This window comes from Alligator sinensis, unplaced genomic scaffold, assembly GCF_000455745.1.
Source record: "Alligator sinensis unplaced genomic scaffold, ASM45574v1 scaffold237_1, whole genome shotgun sequence".
Classification (NCBI taxonomy): Eukaryota; Metazoa; Chordata; order Crocodylia; family Alligatoridae; genus Alligator; species Alligator sinensis.
Window position 1 is genome coordinate 3,602,149 of NW_005841849.1, and position 20,548 is coordinate 3,622,696.

At 46.0% G+C, this 20,548-nt stretch overlaps 1 protein-coding gene across 4 annotated transcripts in view; it reads right to left on the reverse strand.

Moving 5' to 3' along the window:
• ARHGEF4 (Rho guanine nucleotide exchange factor 4) overlaps positions 1-20,548 on the reverse strand; it is a 385,996-nt gene that overhangs the window by 9,409 nt on the left and 356,039 nt on the right. For 3 of the 4 annotated variants that reach the window (XM_014522338.2, XM_025209647.1, XM_025209659.1), the window contains 6 exons: positions 9,892-10,071; positions 7,106-7,300; positions 5,826-6,005; positions 4,868-5,100; positions 3,096-3,225; positions 1,029-1,160 (listed from right to left, as the gene is read on the reverse strand). In XM_014522338.2, the coding sequence (XP_014377824.2) occupies positions 1,029-1,160; positions 3,096-3,225; positions 4,868-5,100; positions 5,826-6,005; positions 7,106-7,300; positions 9,892-10,071 (1,050 nt within the window). Of the gene's footprint in view, positions 1-1,028; positions 1,161-3,095; positions 3,226-4,867; positions 5,101-5,825; positions 6,006-7,105; positions 7,301-9,891; positions 10,072-15,317; positions 15,383-20,548 lie in introns of those variants that run through there. The other variant, XM_025209663.1, reaches the window with a different exon arrangement.

Sequence of the window (20,548 nt, forward strand, 5' to 3'; positions counted from 1 at the left end):
AGGTGCCCCCGGGCCTCCGGTAGGGGGCGCCAGCCACTTCTGCCGGCGGCCCTGCTCCGCACTCGTGCACCACCTGGGAGTGCAGCTGCATCACCTGGCAGCCCTGCTCCCTGGCTGGCACTCGCAGGAGGGGCACCAGCGCTCCTGCCTGCCCCCCCTGCCCGTTGCTTAAGCGGTGAGCGTGGCCATCAGGGGGTGCACGTACACCCCCGTGCACTCCCTACGCATTGCCACTGGCTGGCCCTACTGCACAGTAGCAAAGGTGCGTGGTCTTTTCATGACGTTTAATGTGCAGTAGACTAATTCTACTGCATATTAGTGTGGCTTTTGCTGTGATATGCTAATGTGCAGTAGAATTAGTCTACCGCTCATTAAGTGTCTCATGCAGACATGCCCACATTGACTTTACTGGGTTTGGGCTCTAGCCCCCTAAAAGGAAGCCAAACAGATGATCGCTTGAGGCATTGTGAGCTTTCCCACTATTTGAATAGGTTACCTAATGGGCTTGTGATAACACAGGAGTTATTTCTGTTTTGTATATGAAAATAGTGAAGCCTACTTCAGTGCCATGAAGGTTATATACCCAGTCAAAGCCTCATTTGTCCCCTGAATATCGTTTTATTAAACTGCTCACAAAATCCTGCTGATGATATCTGTATGTGGGATAAAAAAAGAGGGTGGTGATGCTGGTGCATTTGGTTTTTAAACCAGTAAACCCCACTCATTAATTTTTCATGAAACAGTACACAGCTTGCTTGGGCACTGCAGATTTATCCTGAACACAGTATTCAACCTACTGCCCACCATCAAGTGCACAGGTACACCAAGATCTCAGGAGAAAATTGCAGTGTCTGCATCCAGGCCTCTCCCATGTCTTAGACACATGCACACACCCACCCATCCTAGCAGCCTGAATTGTGATGCTAAAGAAATGCCATCGACAGGGAATGGTAGGAAGCAAAATTAAACTGAGACACATGATTTGCCCCTTGCTGAGCTGGTCAGCAGGGGCTTGCTGCTCAGCTCACTTTTTTACAGCAGACAAGCTGATGATCAAAGAGGAAGAACATTCGCTGTTGGCTCTTGGCTTGAGGCTGGGAAATCTTGGTTAATTCTCCAGAATAGATGAGTTCTGAGCTTCTGACCAGGACATCTTCCCCCTGCAGCACAGAGAGTATGTCAGTTCACCCCAAAACCAGAGAAGAAGAAACATGAGGTGGCTCGACATCAGTGCTGGGTTTAGCTGTTTACGTGGTAAGGGCTTAAGCTGCTGGGGACTATGGGTAACCAGATACATCCCTTCTCTGTGAAAAGGCCTGGAGTAGAAAAGGTGAGGGACTCTTACTACTCCACAGCACCGGAGAGTCATCCCTCTATAACAGAGGGAGGGATTTTGGTTTTTCTTGTGTACAAGGAAGGTGCATTTGGCTGGGCAGGGGTGGAAAAAGAGAAGATTCTGTACTAGATTCAGCATCAGGATCTGCTCCCAGCAGTTAATATGATCCTGGTTCTCTGCCCACAAAGCAGCCACCTCAGTTAATATCAGCTGAACATCTGGCCCAATATTATCAGGACAATTTACTGAATAATAACTTGCTCAACTCTAGAAAAAACAATCTGTTTTGTTCATTAAAAATGTGTGTTTGATTAGTCTATCTGAGCACACAGGGGACATTCAGCTTCCATCCTTATCTCTTGGAAAATGAGTCCCACAAAGCTACAGTCTAAAAGCTGTGGATAGCAAATCTGCCTTCCTTGAGAATCATTACAAACTGTTCAGATAAGACACAGGGTTCCTGCCCTTTCAACAGCGTGCGCCAATTTCAAACTGCAAGGAACAAGGAAGTCAGGAAGACAAAATCTAGGACAACATACCAGAGGCAGTAACACAGCAGTAGGCAAAGTCCAACCCATGGGCCGGATCCAGCTGGCAGTGAACTCCATTTCCCAGCAGCACCTGCCCATGTGGCTGGGGCCAGTTTCCATGGAGACCCCAGCAGCAGCTGTGCTGTGATAGCAGGGGGCTGGGGTTTCCACAGAGTTGGGCCCCAGCAGTGATGGCAGGACGGGGAGCTGCTCTGGTGCTGGGCTGGGATCTTGCAGCGGCGACAGCATGGTCTGGAGCCAGGGCAGAGCTGCGATCTGCTGCCTGCATGCCCCTGCCTGGAGCATGCAGGCTGCAGATCACGGCTCTACCCTGGCTCTGGACCATGCAAGAGCCCAGCCCAGCCCAGCCCTAGAGCAGCTCCCTACCTTGCCACTGCTTCTGGGGCCAGGCTCCATGGAAAGCCCAGCCCTGCACTATCACAGCATGGCTGCTGCTGGAGGCTCTCCATGGAAACCAGCAGCAGCCCTGTAGGCAGGGGCTGATAGGAAATGCAGTCCACTGCTGGCGGGATCCACCATTTTGCCCACCCCTGCAGTAGAGGGATGTCTGGCCAGTTTAGGTCTGCCAGTCACACACTAGCTGACTGTGGAGGTGTCTCTACTTAAGTTTTAGATCCTGCAGCACCTAAGTGCCTTGCCCCAGTAGGATGATCAGATTGGTAAATTGAGCTGCCTTGAATATAGACAGTGACTGGGGAGACCTAAGTGCCCAAAGGTGGTCCAGACTGGGAGGCATCTATACCTTCCCACTGGCTGTATAGAAAACGTGTGTGTGTGGGGAGGGACACTAACCCTGCTGATTTAGGTTGTCCCTTCAATCAGGAGGGGTCTAGCGTCTAGATACTGCAATGCCCAAGGTGTAGCATCTCAGAGGTGAATGAGGCTCTGGCCCCTGATCAGACCCCTTTGGAGCATGTTCAGTAACCCAAATCCCAGCACAGGTGCCCAAGGATCTTTTCAGCCCAACCAGGAGGCATCCAGTGAATCTAGAGACACAAGTTTTGTAGCCATTTAGCACAGCCCATTTGGATCCCTCTTTATCACGTAAATCCCCACCAAGTTCTGCTTAAGCATCTATGTGGGCAAAAAGCATTTGCCCCATGGTGACTGCATGGGAAACGAACGGCACCATATGTGGTGGTGACAGTTTGTAGTGTAAAGGAAAGAACCACTCTACATAGTGTCAGTCCCTTCAAGGTGCCCTTTACCTCCCAGTCCTCTATGGAACTCTGCCACTGGGCAATTTTGTCTATGTTCTCCAGCCGCCTCTTTCTTTCGTTGATGAGCCGAGCAACGTTCTTCATAGCATTTAAGGCAGCTTCAACATCTTTAAAATCCCTAGGGGGAAAGAAAGCCCATGAGGACAGGCAGAGTGAATAGAGCAGATGCCAAAAAATGCTGGCTCTGTTCCAAGAGACAACAGGATAGTGAATAAGGCATAGGGCTCAAAGCCAGGAAGTTGGGGTTAATGTGTCATTTTTTCCCCCTATTTTGGAAGCATACTGAAACCATCAGCTGTGCAGCTCTGCGGACATGAGCAGAGATTCAAAGGAGATGAGTTCTTGGAACCCCAGGCCCTACTGGGAATACCGAGCATTTTAAAACCTGATGCAAGTATTTGTTGCTGTTACAGTCTGTTTCCTTTTGAGATTTGCATGCACCATTTTGCCCATCACAAAAGCATTGTTAAAGGCAAATTCTCTTGCTATCAAATGTCAAAGAATTAACCAATATCAGGAAAGGGCCAGGAGGGTTCAGAAATGATTGGCTCCCTTTCATCATCTAGCTGGATGTAGGTCAGACTGTGACCTGTCCATGTACACACCATGTGTTCCCATGTGTTCCCCTCTACAGTGGAGCCCTGGCACTGAGGCATGCAGACGGGGCAGCAGGCAGCCCAGGGCTCCCTGCTTCCCCATCTTGAGGCACCTTGTCTTTGCATTTGTCCCAGTGCATGCCACTTTGGTGTGGTTTGTGACACTTTTTTCAGGTTTTTGTTTGTTTGTTTGTTTGTTTTTTTGCTACCAAGAAATCCCAGTAGCCAATTTTGCCCTGGCATGCAGCACCAGGCATGGATTAATGTACATGCATTCACTTGCCTCAGATCCAGATTTTCATGGTTATTTGTGCAACCAGTTATTTTAGTTGCTTTATACAGGAATATGTTTCTTTAAGGAACCCTGATGTGGACACTGGAGTCAGAAGCGGACTGGCCAAGTTCGCCGATGACACCAAACTTTGGGGCAAAGCATCCACACCAGAAGACAGGCAGGTTATCCAGGCTGACCTGGACAGGCTCAGCAAGTGGGCGGACGAGAATCTGATGGTGTTCAACGCCGATAAATGCAAGGTTCTCCACCTTGGGAAGAAAAACCCGCAGCATCCTTATAGGTTCGGCAGTGCTATGTTGGCTAGCACTATGGAACAGAGAGACTTGGGGGTCATCATTGACCACAAGATGAACATGAGCCTGCAATGCGATGCGGCAGCTAGTAAAGCGACCAAAACGCTGGCTTGCATCCATAGATGCTTCTCAAGCAAATCCCGGGACGTCATTCTCCCCCTGTACTCGGCCTTAGTGAGGCTGCAGCTGGAGTACTGTGTCCAGTTTTGGGCTCCACAATTCAAAAAGGATGTGGAGAAGCTTGAGAGAGTCCAGAGAAGAGCCACGCGCATGATCAGAGGTCAGGGAAGCAGACTCTACGATGACAGGCTGAGAGCCCTGGAGCTCTTTAGCCTGAAAAAGCGCAGGCTCAGGGGTGATCTGATGGCCACCTACAAGTTTATCAGGGTTGACCACCAGTATCTGGGGGAACGTTTGTTAATCTAGTAAGGAAAAAAATTTCACATCAGAGCTTACACATATAAGAATAGTGACTCCACAGTGCAGCTGTTTGGGAATACCCTTAATTCAGAGAAAATAGTGCAGAGTATCCTGTTACTTGTGTCTCTCTGAGCTACCTTGGCTGTGATGACCTACCTGTGCTGGGCGTTGGTGTATTTGAGCAGTTCGGCCAGCTGCAGTGGGTACTTGCAGATTTTCTGCACTGGTGTAAGAAGAAACCCATCCAGAGAGATGTCAATCATCTTCTGAAGAAGGCGGCAGGCCTCAAAGAAATAGACGTATTTGTTCACTTTAGCAAGGCGGGACAGCTCCAGGCAGGCATTGGGATGATTGTTGCAGTACTCAGAGTATATCTGAAACTCTGTTTGCTAAGACAGAAAGGAAACAGCAGCCCTTAGTGTTAATGCTGCTCATGTGGAGCCTATGGCTGAAAATGCTGCATATGGAAAAATCCTACAAAGTGCAGATTTCAGTCATCTTTTACCTCAGTGCAGGCCTCTTCTGCAGATCACTTTCTGCAGTAGCCATGCTGCTCCTAAAGAGGCTTGCCCAAACAGTCCTGAGAGGCAACCACCTCCCCCCCCCCCCCCCCCCCACCCCCCCGACACTCCTCACACCACACCCACCCCGTAGCCAGTACTTCCAGATGTGCAGACATGCATTTTCCCTTAGTGGCCCCATGGTTTCAACAACGAGCTGTGCCCTCACCTGCCATTCTGCTTCCTCTTCCCCATGGAGGGAGAGGAGACCTATGTTTGCCTGCCTGGTTGGGGTCCATTAAAAACTGTACATGCTGCTTTTCAGAGGGTGACAAAGATGCTTTCATGTTCTGTGGGTCACTCTATCCCCTACCCAGACACCTGATGAAGTGATCAAAGAACCAGTTAAAATCTGTTAAATCCATATGTCTGCTCCTTACTGAGGTGCACAGGGAAACTTATTTGCAATCACAAGGCTGGATATTTAATTAAAAAACAAACAAATGAACCCAAAGCTTCAATTCCATTAGTGAAATACAATCATTCTCCCCCTCCTGGCCAGTCTGTCCCCAGTACCTACACTGACTGCTTTCCTCTTAGATACTTCAACTTACATGTTCCAGGAAGCAGGAGCCAAGCTCACTCAAGTGTGGGTACTCTTTGTTGAATTTCTTCTCCAGGGCTTTTACAAACTTTTTCTGACATCTGTAAATGTCCTCGATGTTACCAAAGATTGTCTTCAGTTGTTCCTCTGTAAACATGTCAGCTCTTTTGCGGCACTGCTTAATGTACCCCTGAAAGGAGGTCAAATTAGAAAAGCATGTGGGGTGCTTGCTCTAGGGCTCATTGACGTCAATGGAAATGCCAGTATGAATGCTACTGTCCTTTATTATTAGTTCCTGAAGTGTCACCCCCCGTAAGAATGGAAAGCACACCACAGTCAGAGCTTGTCTTGGATGTCTACCCCTAAGCCACACTAGAGGGTTCAACTGGCCCATTAGACTCTTCTACTATAAATATCTAGCTTTCTGTAGAATACCAGGTGTTCAATTTAAACATAGAGAGCCAGGTCTCACCTGGGCTAATTTTGCACAGCGCCCGTGATGAAGCAATGATAGTTTGCACTCGCTGAGTATCCAATCCTGAATATTGTATCTGGAGTCACTTGAGTAAGGGGTGCCACCGACAGTACTGAGGACATTGGGGCACTCTATAGTGAGAGGAGGGATTTTGATCCATTTTCTCTGTATAATACCATCCTCTCTTCCCCCTTGTTAGACCCACTGGGCTTCCTCTCTCAATCCAGCAGAAGGCTGCACTTCATTGGTATTTTATGTAGTTTGTGACGTGTTTGAAGATGAAACTGCTATGCCCATGCAAAGGCCTTCTATCTAGATGGCACGTCTTTTCTGAAAGGTGATATTAGACTTCAGCATGTTCAGAAATAAAAGCTCTAATTGGCAAGACATGCCTCTGAGTTTAGTTCTATGGGTGTTTGGTTTGTCCAAAGGCTGCTGTTTTCAACCGCATCATCTCAGATAATTTATTAATAAAGAATACCCTAGTCCTCAAATTTTGGTCTCTTTCACAGTTAATTATATTTAATTAGAACTCACCTATTTATTCAAATAAAAGTGCCTTGATATTTCCTGTAATAAAAATTTCTCCATTTCCTGAGCATGCACAATGATTAAAGACAGGTAGGCAAAAAATGATACCAGACAGGCATATGAAAGAAACACCATCCTATTAACCAAAGGACTTTATCTTCTAGAGAGGAAGCGTAATATTTAGAATAGCTGACAAAACTATTCTAAATCCTTAGCTCCCTTCATGAGTTTGAATTGGACCCAACTTATCTGCCCTTTGTTCTCTCCTTTCTCAGCCTAGTTACCTCACAGATGTCCTTAAGGTGTTTGATGTAGTCTTTCTCTGTGCTTATGATCTCATTAATCACATTGGTCCTCATCTGATCCTTGCTTGTCTGCCCAACACCATAGCGGCGGGCAGTGCTGCTGACGTCTTCCTCTTTGCCGTCCTCTACTTTTAGAGGATAGTCTTCCATAGGTTCATCTTGGTTTACTCGGAGCTGTGTCAAACACAAGGGTTCACATTGGATAACAGTCCCTCATATACCAGACTTTGTTGTATCATCTTGTCTGGATCCCTGTTTAAGGTGCTTCTACCATCAAGAAGGACATGATGGGAGATAGCAGAGGCTACTCTCCTGGTGCCTGAGCAAGGCTCATGCACTGGTCAACCAGTGCCCTTCAGAATTAATTCTGTGATGTCTCTGGCACCTTGGGCCCTAGTGGACCAGCCCTGAACTGCCCCCAACTGCTGTAGTTTAGAGCAGAGACTGGCAAAGACTGGCTTGGGTAGGAAAGGGAACCTAAATACAGGCACACACACATGCACAAATGCATGCATGCGCATACATATTATATAAACAGAGGGGGAAGGGAAGAAGAGTTATGAGAAATCTAGAGTTACTTAACATTTCTAGTAATTTCCTTCATAATCGTTGGAAGAGTTGTAAACACTGAAGGGCATAAGGGCAATCCCTTCATGTCACCCAGCAAACTGCTCCTGTAACTGAGATGTTACATGGATGGGCTTAGGTAGGACACCCCCTTGGACAGAAGGATCATATGTCCAAAGCATAGGCCTTTCAGAAGAAATATGTGTAACACAAGGTAAAGCACCTCAGTAAATGATTTACCAGCTGAGTTTGGTTTGGAGATGTATATCAAGAGAGAATTTATGCACTGATAAACTTGGTTTAGCAGTTAGTTATAGGATACCTGCTATTTATAATGTAACTATCGGTAATGTAACAATGTAAACTGAATGCACTGCAAACTGAGTATAGATGCCAGTGGGCAAGAAATACAGTATGAAGAGAAAGCTCATAGTAATCACGTTCACAAGATATTCAATTTGTGGCAGTGCCTTTCTCAGAATGACCATTAGGTGGCAGCACAGCATGAATTAATACTCTCCAAAATTTCAGCCATTTGCCTGGGCCACATTCTATAGAACAGTGTCATCAATTGTACTAAAACTAGATTCAAGCAATTCACTTGCAAACTTTATTTTATACAGTGCTACTGTAGCAGTGCTAGGACTACCCTATGCTGATGTCCCTGTAGAAAATTAGAGATGTAGCAACAAACAGAAAGTTCAGGAGAGAAAAAAGAAAATACAAGAAACAAGCTACAACATTGCATTGATCCCAGCAATTTGTTTAGTATTTTATGTGGTAAACATGCTTCCAGGTAGGATTATTTACACATATGTTACACACCTACCACATATCCACATGCACGTTTGATCTACATTTACTTGGTTATAACTAAGTTTGCTTACTCTAGTCAACAGTAGGGCAAACAGATCAGATATGAAATCCAGATTTTCTTTCACTGCTAACAGAAGACCAAAATCTCCAGGTGAAACCCAATTCTAAAACTGGACTGAGCAGAACCAAGGAAATAGAGGACTCGGGAGTTGCTGGAGTTATTTGATACCTCCAACCCCTTTTGCTCTTCTCAAAAACAGACTTGAGGTCAGGTTGTAATTATCAAACTGCTAAAATATGGTTGCCTAAGCAAGGACAGAAGAGATACTCCAGTAGGAGAACCTGGCACATCACCTCCTGAAGCCTAGCACTGACAATTCCCTTCAGTACCCATGAGGTTTTACCAACCAAGAGGCACATGGGTCCAGCTTACAGACAACAACCTGAAGCTCCTTGGTTTGGATATGGCCACAATGTAAACAACAAAAAACCCTATGCTCTGGCCCTTCAGAAACCATTCTACCCCACTGAACCTCCAATCCTGGCCTGGATCCAGATGTTCTAACTTACAAAAGTCAGTGTTCACCATTTGGAACAGGTGTCTTGCCAGGGACCTTAAGAATGCTGAGAGGGGACAAAGGATCTGTTCCCAGAGCAAAAGTTTCTAGGACTCTTACACTGCAACCCATCAGACTTCTACTGGGACTATTGCCCCAGGAATGGTCTCCTCCATGTTTCACCTGTCTTTGGTCATTTGTGACCTAAAGTGACCTTTAGGATAAAAGGGCTGAGAATCTGGGAGCTCTGAGAATCAACTTGCAGGTGATTCATGATGAAGAGAACATGCAGGAGCAGCAGTTAATGTAAGTCAGGAATCCACACTGGGACTTATGGCCCACACAATGAAGCAAAAGTTCTCTCTTGCTTGAAAAGACACAGAAAATGCATTCCTTGGAGACTGAACCTGCCTGGGCTCTCCCTATTATGTTCTTGAAAACCACCAATAAGGGACATTTAGAACTCTTGCATTATTCACACTGTAGTCTCTGCTTCTGGACATCACAGTTTGTCCAGTTGCATTTAACAAATGAGACCTGTAGAGACAGATCCTCAGCTGGTGCAGCTGTGCTATGCTGATTTACACCAGCTAAGAATCTGGCCCACTGCAATTTTTGTACCAGAGTATGTGAGCTGGAGATGCTCATTGGAGGCTTCAATTCAACGTGGTGCTGCTGAAGAAAAAGCAACACTGTGCATGGTACTGCTAACCTGCACCTGTTGAGCTAAATCACCCCCAGTATAGAGACACACAGCTTATCAGGAAGCCTGGAAACAGAAGTTATTAATGGACTGGGGTTAACTAACAATGATCAGGGCCTTACCCGTACAAAGCTGGCTGGAAACCAGCCTTCGCTGTCAAGGATCCTTCCCCACCACCACTCTTTGTTCGTAGCATCCATTACTTCAATGACATCGCCAGCCTTGAATCCCAGCTCTTGGTCATCCATTGTGACATGATCCCAAAGGGCTTCTGCATACACCACACTGCCATCACTGATGAGCTGGGAATAGAACAAGTCAGTCACTGTCAACCAATTATCTCTAACAAAAGCATTGCAATCAGCTAGTGTGTGCACACACGAATGTTCAGACCTTGCACATAACTGTTCAGGAGCACATTGTGCTTGGCTCTGTGTAGGTGTTCAAGGGAAGGAGATGAGGGGGATGAAGAGGGCAGGGAGCAGTCAGCATCACAGCCTTTTCATTCTCTTAGCATTCTCCCCAGATTAGTGCTGCGTGACACTCGGCAGTCCAAAGTGAGCAGAATAAAGACAGGTCCATGCTGGTCAGCAGAGTGGAGCTAGTATGAAAACAACACATGCAGCAGGAAGATGGACTACTGAAAATGGCATCTCCTTTACTACTGAGAGCTCCTCTGGTCCCTCAGGATATTCAGAGTCCTCTGACCAGTACAAATAAGATTTTATTTTGCTTGTTAATCCTGATAGCCCCTCAGGAACAACGAAGTGAGGAGCCAGCTCTATTCTGGCTTGTGCTCCATCCATAAAATTGCTGAATGCCAACTGCACTGACATACTTTGCTCTCAGCTGCATCTGTTCCACCCCATATGGAGACAATGAATGGTGCTGATGTAATGGATACATCTACTGTCCCATAGCATGTTTTTTAATAGTAATTATAGAGGAGACAGGGAAAATAGACCATGTGCTTTAGGTACCATACTGCCTTTGTGACATCAGAACATTCTTGCTCTATAAGCCCTTGAAGACCAACACAGACCCCCATGACACCCTTTCTACAGGGCGATCTTTCAGAGCAAAAAGGATGCCAAACTGGCCTATGTTTATAGGGTGCTTTAATGTTTTAAGGTGGTTTAACTTTGCATGTAAACTACTCAAAGTCAGTTCTGCAGAGAATATGAACACTTAAGCTTTTAACTAACTAGATATTAAAAACATATATCCAAAAAGTGGAAAAATGCACAAACCATCTCTATGCATGTAAGCTCTTGGACTTGGTAACTGATCCTATGACATGTTCAGTACACAGTTCTCAATTGCTCACAGTCTTCTTACTTCCCAATCTATTTTTTCAGTCATAATTACTCTTGCTGAGTGTGTGAATTACCCACACCCTTGCTGAGTGTGGTTTACCTGGTTCAAGTGTCCAAGTTTAACTACTTTTCCCATTAGCTGTGTGATAAAACACTGCAGCAGGCAAGCATCTTTAACCAAGGGAAGATGATGCCTTCCCAACATGTTCATGACTAAAAGACATCTACTGAAGTTTTCTTCAAACATTCACAGTAATATCTGTGCTCAGGAAAAGCCTGCTCCTGCAAAATTTCAACCATAAAAAATCATTTAAGAAAATGGAATAAAGGGACAACTGTATTTAGTGGAAGTCTTTGTAACTTGAACTTTGATAGTCACCAAGGGAATATATGGAGGAGTAAAAGGCAGGGAATCTAGTGCATGCTAAAGGTCACAGAACAGGGAGAATTAATTAGCATTTGTTGAAAATTGTTTTGATGAAACTGCTTGCAGATGGACCATGCCTTCTCATCCAAACAAAAACATGATATGAAAATGAATCTATGTGGACAAAAACAAATTTCCAGGAAATTATCACAGATCGAGGGTTGGTTGGGGTAGGAGGGGAAGGCAGGAGAAAAGACATGCTAGAGTACTCATTCATGCTATGGAAGACCAAGGTTCAAATCCCTGCTCCGTCTGATTTGGAGCACAAACCTGAACTGTGGTCTCCTGCAGGCAAGGCATGTCCATTAACCCCACCAGGCTACTGGCTGCTCTGAGGAAGGTTTATCCTCATAGAGGACAGACCTCATAGATGGTCTGTCACTCCATCTTCAAAAATTTTTTAAAGATCTTTTTTTGTTCCTCCCTCCAATATTTATTGAAGTAAAAAATATCTGGTCAGACTCAGAATAAATACATAGTTACAGTGATCAGATTTCTCCCATCATATCTAACCTCTTTTCAGCACTTCAGAAATATAGCATGATATTAATACATGACACTGATGAATTGATTTTCATTCTGAGGTGGTTCAGAAAGGTAGACAAGTGTCATTGTTCCCCTTTTCACAGATAGTCCCAAGAGAGAGAGAAAACTTAAGGGGCATGCCTCTCATCCTACTGACAGATCAACAGCAGAGCAGGAAAACAGTTTAGGACTCTCCTAGACCAGTCCTATGTTATATCCTCTGGACTTCACTGTGTCCAGTGTTTACTCTAGTGAGGTTAAGTTTCCATCATATAGATGGTACCAGTATGGGGCTTTCATTCAGTCTAACAGAAATGGAGCAAACAGTGGCGGTCAATCTGAGTGAGTCAGACAACTAGCCATTAGTAGTGCAGTACTACAGATAATCATTCATCCTTTTAAATGCTTGGGTATATGCCCAGTTATGCTTTGTTGGGGAGGACTCTACAGGCTCAGTAAAAGGCTCTTAGTGCAGTGTACTACACTGCTTATGCATGGTTCACATCAGCGTAGTAGAAGCCTAATGCTGAAAGTCTCTTCTCGCTTTATGCATGACTCATTTGCTCACTGTCAAGCAACTCTGGAGAAGACTAATTAAGAAATTCTTGGGAAGAACAGGATTCAAAAAACTTCTCAAAATACAAATCATGACAAACAGCAAACTCAGAATGCAGCTCTGCTGCGACAAAATAACTCAACTACATACTTTTATGCTCCATCATCCACAAACGTGGCCAGACACACCTAAATAATGCAACGCTTCTTTCAGAAGTGTTGTGGCTGCAAGATGCAGCAGAAGTGAATGGGTTAATACCACATGGCTCTAGGCAAAATAATATATCTTTTTGAGGAACACAGTAGGGCAAATCAGACCTACTGTTAATGATGGTCTACTGTTAAGATTTTAAGAGCTCTCAAAAGGACTTAGCAACACAACTGTCACTGAAATTAAAAGGGGTTGTATGTCTAAAAGCTCTAGCCCACTTGGGTACTGGCTGGTGTCAAAGATACCACTTATTTTAATGTACAGTCCACCCCTAAAGTTTTCTGTATTTAAGACTATGGAGAGGCATTACATTTGTGTTAGGAAATATGTCCTTTCCCAGCTCAAAAAGTGTGTGCAGGCATCCAAGTAGTTTGTGTCAGAAGAAAATGGGGATTCTGTCACAGGCTATTAACTCCTTCTGAAAGCAACTTCACTAGAGTGGAGTTTTCTAGTGCCACGTGTAACACCTCTTCCCGGTTCACATAGCATAATGGGAGTCCTTAGGACACCCAGTATCCCACAGTCCTCTACTCTCCCTCCACCCTCTCCAAGGGGGAGGCAGCTGGTTTCCTGATAGCTCACTCAGTGTTAAGTTCTCAGAAAGCACCCTGGAGACCCTACTGCCATGGCCATTTGAAGAGTCTCGGCTCTCTTCAGGACTGTTCAAACAACAGCATCAATTCCTGCTACCCGCTAAACAGTCCGTTAGAGTCCTGGGACTGTTCATGTGCCAGCAGTAATTTCCTCACCCAAACCTTAGCCCTCCTGTTCCTACCTGCCTACTCGATTGATTAAAGGAGTCAGTGGGCATAGGGTGGGGATGAGGATGAGGATGAGGGAATTCCCGACCCCACAGCAAGAATCCTGGCAAAAGCTGGGGCTCTGCCAATGGCACTGCCAGAGGGGAAGCTGGGGAGCGGGGCTGTCCTTGGAAGCTATTGCTTTTCAACAGCGGCCAGCTTATCACTGACAGCCTACCCCTTTCCCCAGCAGGAAAGAGGGAAGGCTGTCAAGTACAGGGGACCCAAGGTGCAGCCCCCTATCACGGTCTAGCCGGACAGCGCACCTCTGAGGCAACTTTACAGCTCTCCAGCCAAGGGCCCCATCTCACCGTGTCTGCAATTCCCAAGGTGAACAGACATCTACACAGCTGTGTGTGCAGGCACAGAGCCACAGATGAACTACCAGGCAGCTCCTGCAAAATGCCCCTAAGCAGGCAGTTCAGCTAATGCCACAAGTGGTTAGCACTCACAAGAGTTTTTAGAAGTGATGAGGTGACAAGTCAAATTTTAGAAGCGATGACAAGTCAAATATGCGTTACCCAACAGTCACCGCTGTTTCTGTAAGATGGAACAATATGTGGAAATTAAAGCAGAAGAGCAGAGAAAGGTGTTTTATTTGTGTTTTAGACCCTCTCACGCAATTTAGTCCCAGAATATCTGACAAGTCACCCTGAGTGAAGGGCACATTCTCAGTTCTAGCTGTAATTCTTCACAGCTTTAATTTAGTCACATATTTGGCCTTTGGGAAATGACAGGTACCACAACACTCAATATGCCTTTGATTACTTCCAGCATAACACATACTGCCTTTGTTTCTACTAGACCATCAGTCTTTGTCTTGCAGTTTTCAATTATTTAGTGTAGGTATTGATCTCTCATAGAAAGATTAAATAAATCTTTGTTCTAATATACCCTCCTCTGAGGTAGGCAGTTAAGGGTATCTTAGCCACTACTAAATATGGGGGGGCCTGGAGGAGGTGAGTAGGCCAGAGGCAGTGTGGCTTGGTTAAGGTGATATTGTTTCCACATGCACTGTGATACACAGACCTACTTATGTTACTGTGCATAGGGTGCAGCTACACATGCGTTCCACTGACAAGTTGACTAATTAGCTCTGCAGTAAAGCATTACAGTTCACACATGCGCCCGTATTAGGGTGCAGTAACTTAATTAATTTTATTACTGTAGGATAGTACTGCCATAGGACAGTACTGTTGGAGACAGTAGTATCCCATGGCAGAGTAATTTACTTCACTGAAATGCAGGTGTAGACAGTGACAGGGCCTGGCTGAGGCACAAGGGTGCTAAAATGAGGGGTCTGCCTGCTGGCTAGGCCAGCACTGTAGCACTGACCATGTAGCTACCTGGACTGACCATGCCCCACCCCCACATCCAGGCCCCTGCCAACCCAGGGCTGCTTCGCCTACCAGGTACATGTGCAGATGCTGAGACCGGGAGCAGCTGACTCCGGCACAAACTGCACCAGAGTTTATTGCTCCACATTAATAGCATGTGCAGATGCACCCATGGTTTCTCAGAAACAGCAAATGCAGCACTAAAGAGATGGCACTGAACGCACACATCTCAGGTCTCACTGGAAAGTGTTCTGTTGGAGACATGTTGTGCTTGGGAAAGAAAGGCTAGGTTTGGGCTCTCCTTCTTCCTCCAATTAAGGGAAGGCACAATAGGAAGAAAAATGTTAATGTTCAAATCCTATTTCACCTTTACTCACCTAAGTTGAATGAGTGTAGCTGCACGAGTGCAATCTTCGGCACATGTGTGGCTTTTAGATTCTACTTCTACTTGTGGCAGTTGGATAGCCTGGGTATATGCAGAACTGCCTGAAAGAAGATGGTGGGAGGAGGGAAGCCTATCACTTTTTAGCTTAGTGGTTTGGAGGCTCATCCAGGGAGCAGGAAACCTGGGATCTAGGCCCCCTCACCAAAAGCAGCAGGAGAAAATATTATTTGGGGGGGCTGAGTTGCGGGGCTGGCATATGCCAGTGCTGTACATGGCAGCAGAGGAGTGTGTGGAAGGGGTGCTGAGCACAGTGCTGTGGCAGCAGGGCATGGCAGTGGTGCTGTGGAGCAGTGGAGCTGCACGGTGCCAGATGCTGCTGCTGTTGCCAGTCACTGCAAAATTAGTTCGGGGGTGAGGCTAAGCCCCGTTAGCCCTGGCCTTCTGCTGCCTGTGCCCCTCACCCAGAGATTTTTTGAACCTCTACCTCCTACTTCCTAGAGAAGTGCTCTAAGCACGTGGCTGGCATCTGAGGTCAAAAAGAGAAAATAATTAAGTCAAAGGGAGTGTGGCACAGTGAGACGGACTCTGCTGTAATGGACTCCCACTTCCAATTGTCCATTTTATCCAATGAACATTAAATGCAAGGGGCAGAAAAGATATTGGGTAGGAACTGTCCACCCTAACCCACTGCTTAGGGTGTCCACTTTACTGAGTCACGCTACCTCTGGCTTGCTCACCTCCTTCAGACCCCACATATTTTTCCCTCTTGGCTGCCAGGGACCAGCTTCAAGAGGAAGGCTGGGGAGCAATCTGGGCAATGCCTAGGCTGTGGCCAGGTGGCTGGAGCACTTGGTTGGGAATCAGGAGATACAAATTTGAAACTCCCTTTGGTTTGGGGAGGAGGGAAACAAAACCTGAATCTGCCACCCCCTGGGCAAGTACCCTAACTACTAACTACTGGGTTAAAATGTGGGCGAGCCCTCCATTTCCATTGGATGTTCTCTAGTCATGGATCTTCTTCAGCTAATGTTTTGAGGAGTTGCACATGCTGTCAGATCAGGGTCGGGCAATTATTTCGGGTGGAGGGCTGCTTACCCAGTTTTGACAAGCTGTTGAGGGCTGCATGGGTACCCCCGCCACTTGACAGGTGCCCCGCCCCCTGGTCACCATCTTGGTACCAATGTCCCTATGTCTTGGGACCAGTGTCTCAGGGCCAGCACCGGTGGAGCCCAGAGCGGTGCGCAGGCTGGCAGGGATCTGTGGAGCCGGGCTGGGCTGCATCAGCAGGGAGAGGTGGGAGCTGGCCCAGTTCCATAGAGCCCCTGCCGGCCGGGACCCTGTACACCTGCCGCCCTGCCCTGGGCCCCACTGGCGCTGGCCCTGGGACACTGGTGTGGGCCCCGTGCTCCCACTCACTCCAAGTCCCCCCCCAGCTCCGCAGTACAGGTGGGGGGCAGCATGCAACCCTGACCCCTTGCTCTCCAGCAGGGGACAATCTGGTGTTGAGTGCAGGGAAAGGTGACCCCTCCCCCGCCCCGTGGCCTGTGCTCCCTGCTGCAGCTGCTCGCAGCCCACATGGGGATACCCTGAGCAGGCACAGGCAGCCCCACATGGGCTGTGAGTGGCTGCAGCATGGGGCACTGGCTATGGGGCGGGCGAGGGGCAGCTTTTCCTATGCTCAGCACCAGCTTGTAGCCTGCCCCCGCTGACAGCCTGGGGCCTGCACCAGCTCCAGGTTTGTCCATCAGGGCTGCACACGGCAGCAGCAGCTGCAGCCCCCCCACTTGCCGCGCCAGGCAGTGTTTGCCACCGCTGCCTCTGTGCTGCCCAGTGCACAAGCTTCGGGTGGGCAGCAGCAGCAAACACTACCCTGCTGTTGCAGGAACCCACCGGGCTTCCCCTGGGTCCTACTGCCCCTGGTTTCTGTCATTTTTTACTGGAACCAAGGACAGATCAATATTAATTTTCTAAAATTTTTAGGGGCCCCGGGGGCCAGATAGAATAGCCTTGATGGCCGTATTTTGCCCACCCCTATCTCAGATGATTCTGTTCCTCCCTGGAGCCTACATGGCAATAATTGCATGCTCAGAAGAGCAGTGTGGGGCCAGTATAGCTGCACAAATGGAAAGAGAATCTAAAATGTACTGAAGTTCCAAAAATTGAACGTAGGCAGACAAGGTTCTTTGGGTAAATGTGATAACTTTTATAAGACCAACTGAATAGTTGGGAAATTTGTTCTTTGCAAGCTTTCAGGAACAAACACCCTTCTTCAAGCATAGGGAGAGTCTGCTGGTGTTGTGTTTTCCATGGTTGAATAGAAGCCAATATGCAAAATGCAGGTCTGTGAAAATGTAAATGCATGGCAGTGAAGATCAGAAAGAATGGGAGATAATAGGTATGAGACAGGTAGGTGCGGGAGGACAAGGTGGGAATGATGAACTGGTGATAGAATGTAGCTGGTAAAATGCAGACAGGTTCCCTGGGGTTATCAGATGGCAGGCAGGTTATAATGTACCATATATCCAATGTTTATATTTAGTCTATGGTTTTTTTCTATCCAGTAGATTTATGAAATGAAGTTTGTAGGCTCATCCACAAAAGGTGTTTTGTAAATTCTCTTTGAGGATTAGACCTGAGAGATTGGAGAAAGAGCACAGGTAATTGGATATTTTTGTCTTTGAACACACGCCGAAAATCTATCAAAGACAAAAATATCCAAAAATATTTTATCACCAATTCAACATTCCCCCTTTGCAACTCCCATCTACCTGTCACACACACTGTCTCCCATTCCCTCTGATCCTCACTGCCAAACATTTGCTTTTTCACAGACCTGCATTTTACATATTGGCTTCTATTCCACCACAGAGAACACATAACACCAGCAGAGTCTCCTTATACCTGAAGAAGGGTGTTTGTGCCTGAAAGCTTGCAAAGAATATTTTTCCAACAATTAGTTGGTCTAATAAAAGATATCACATTTACCCAAAGAACCTTGCCTGCCTATGTCCTTAGACTAAAACAGGTACAACCAACAACCCAAAAAATTGAGCTTCACATAGGCATGCAAGTGCCACTGAGGCATACAGAGGTAAAATAGGATCAGGCCCCAGTTCTGGAGGGCTCCTGGACAGCTTGCAGAAACCCTAGTATGTTACAGGGTTTCTGACCTTCCACAGAAGCATCGCATCAGGTGGGTATCTATCATTTCCAGGGCTGGCAGCTGGATCAAAGTGGTTCACCTCTCATACCATATGCCTTGCACTTGCTAATTACAATTAACTTTGAGAAAGAAAGGCTAGTTCCCATACAAAACAATATTTAACGTTTACATTCTATTTTTGAAAATCCTGCAGCTTTTCACTGTGACCTTGCTCCTTGCTTTTTTAAAGATCCACACCATGGCATGCATTTTCTTAAAGATCCACAGAGCTTTCCACTAAATTTATTCTCAAAAAATTGGAAATCAGAAAGCAAAACTAGTCCCCTCCAATTCTGCTGCCAATCATTGCTGTTTTCAACTCTGTCAATGAGAAGCGATGAGATACTCCTCTTATTTATATCACAGTTCCCATTGCTGGCAGTACCAAAATGCCACATTATCAGTCGATGTCTGAAGATGAATGCTGACTATAATGCAGGTGCTCCAATATACATTAGCATTTTATGCATATGCAGCTGTTTCTTAACTGTCCACCCTGCTCCAATCTATTTTAATCTGTTTGCTGCTCATTTACAAATGTGGCAGGTGAGCAACTGAGGATTCACGACAGTTGCACTGTACACACTGTTTGATGTCATGGAAGTGCAAAATAAGGCACGTCAGAAGCTGTTGCATTCATTTCTCCAGCACTGTCTGTACTATGGCAGAACAAATACTGCCAAAAGGGTAAAACAGCTGGGGTCCACTGCAAATCAACATAATTACCCTGAAATTAAGTCAATTATATGTATGCAAACAAATCAGAATTGCCAAGTTCTGCATCTATATGCATGTTTGCATTACTACTGTTCAGTTCTTGTTTGTCTAAGGCTGTGCACCTTCACATAATTGTTTCATATGTTCCAGCCTTGTTCTAGCAGAAGCTCCAGGCAATATTAACAAAGATAAAAGATCGGTGCACTATGTGGAAACCTTGTTCCTTTGCAACTCATGGAACCAGGGATGAAGGCTGCTCTAGGAAATATTTATCTTCCAGCTGTTCATTTTAATACCCCTATGTTGCTGATGCTGAGCAAGTTTTACTGCTATGAGCTGAAAAATCAGCCCTGCTTATACCAGGTACATCAGATACCAGGCACAGGACAGCTCCACAGCCAGTCAAGAAGGGATAAGGCACAAGCCAAAGGGAATGACATTTTATGTTCTGTTACCCTAAAATAGACACCTTCGAATCCAGAGTAGCTAGAGGATCAGGCACAGCTAAAATAGCTTTTGAGAAATATTGTCTTTGTTTGGACAAGCATTTCTTCATACCCCTCAAAACACAAATATTAGTAAATGAAAAAACAGAACTGGGTCATCACATCAAACATTTAAAACTGCAGTTCTGCCAGCCTGTGTGACCCTACAGGCAAAACTCACAGACTGCTCCAGTTCTTTCAGTCTGTCAAGACGCCAACATGGAGTTCTCACCTGTCTTCTCATAAAGACAGTGCACCAGGGAGAGGAATATTATTACTCATCATGCCCAGAGGCAGTGTTGCATTATTATTTTATATTCCTTACAGGTGGAATCTATCCAATCTCTGCCTGGGGCTTCAAAATTAGCTCCTGGATCAAGCCCCAGGCACTTCAGTTCCTTTATTCTCTCCCTTCTCCCCAACAAGAATATTCTGGGTGGGTTTCAGAGACAGGACAGAAACAAAACAGAAATGGGGCCCTGGCATTGCCCAGTCCAGACAATTAAACCCCATTTCTGAGGGGCCTTAAAAAATCATCTTCTCCATTTGCTACTAAGAAGGGAAGCATTTCTTGAAATAGTTCAAGTCTAACAAATTCATGTGTTGAGCACAACGTCTTGTGTTTGATTAAAGCACAACTTGTGTTTGCTTAAGGAATATCTTTCTGAATGGCATCCAGTCTTCCTTTAATGACATCAACAGATGGAGAATCCACCAGTTCCCTTGGTAGTTTGGCTAATCTACCTTCCATGTGAAAAATTTGCACCAAATTTCAAATTTAAATATTTCTGATTTTGAATTCCAACTATTGGTTCTTAT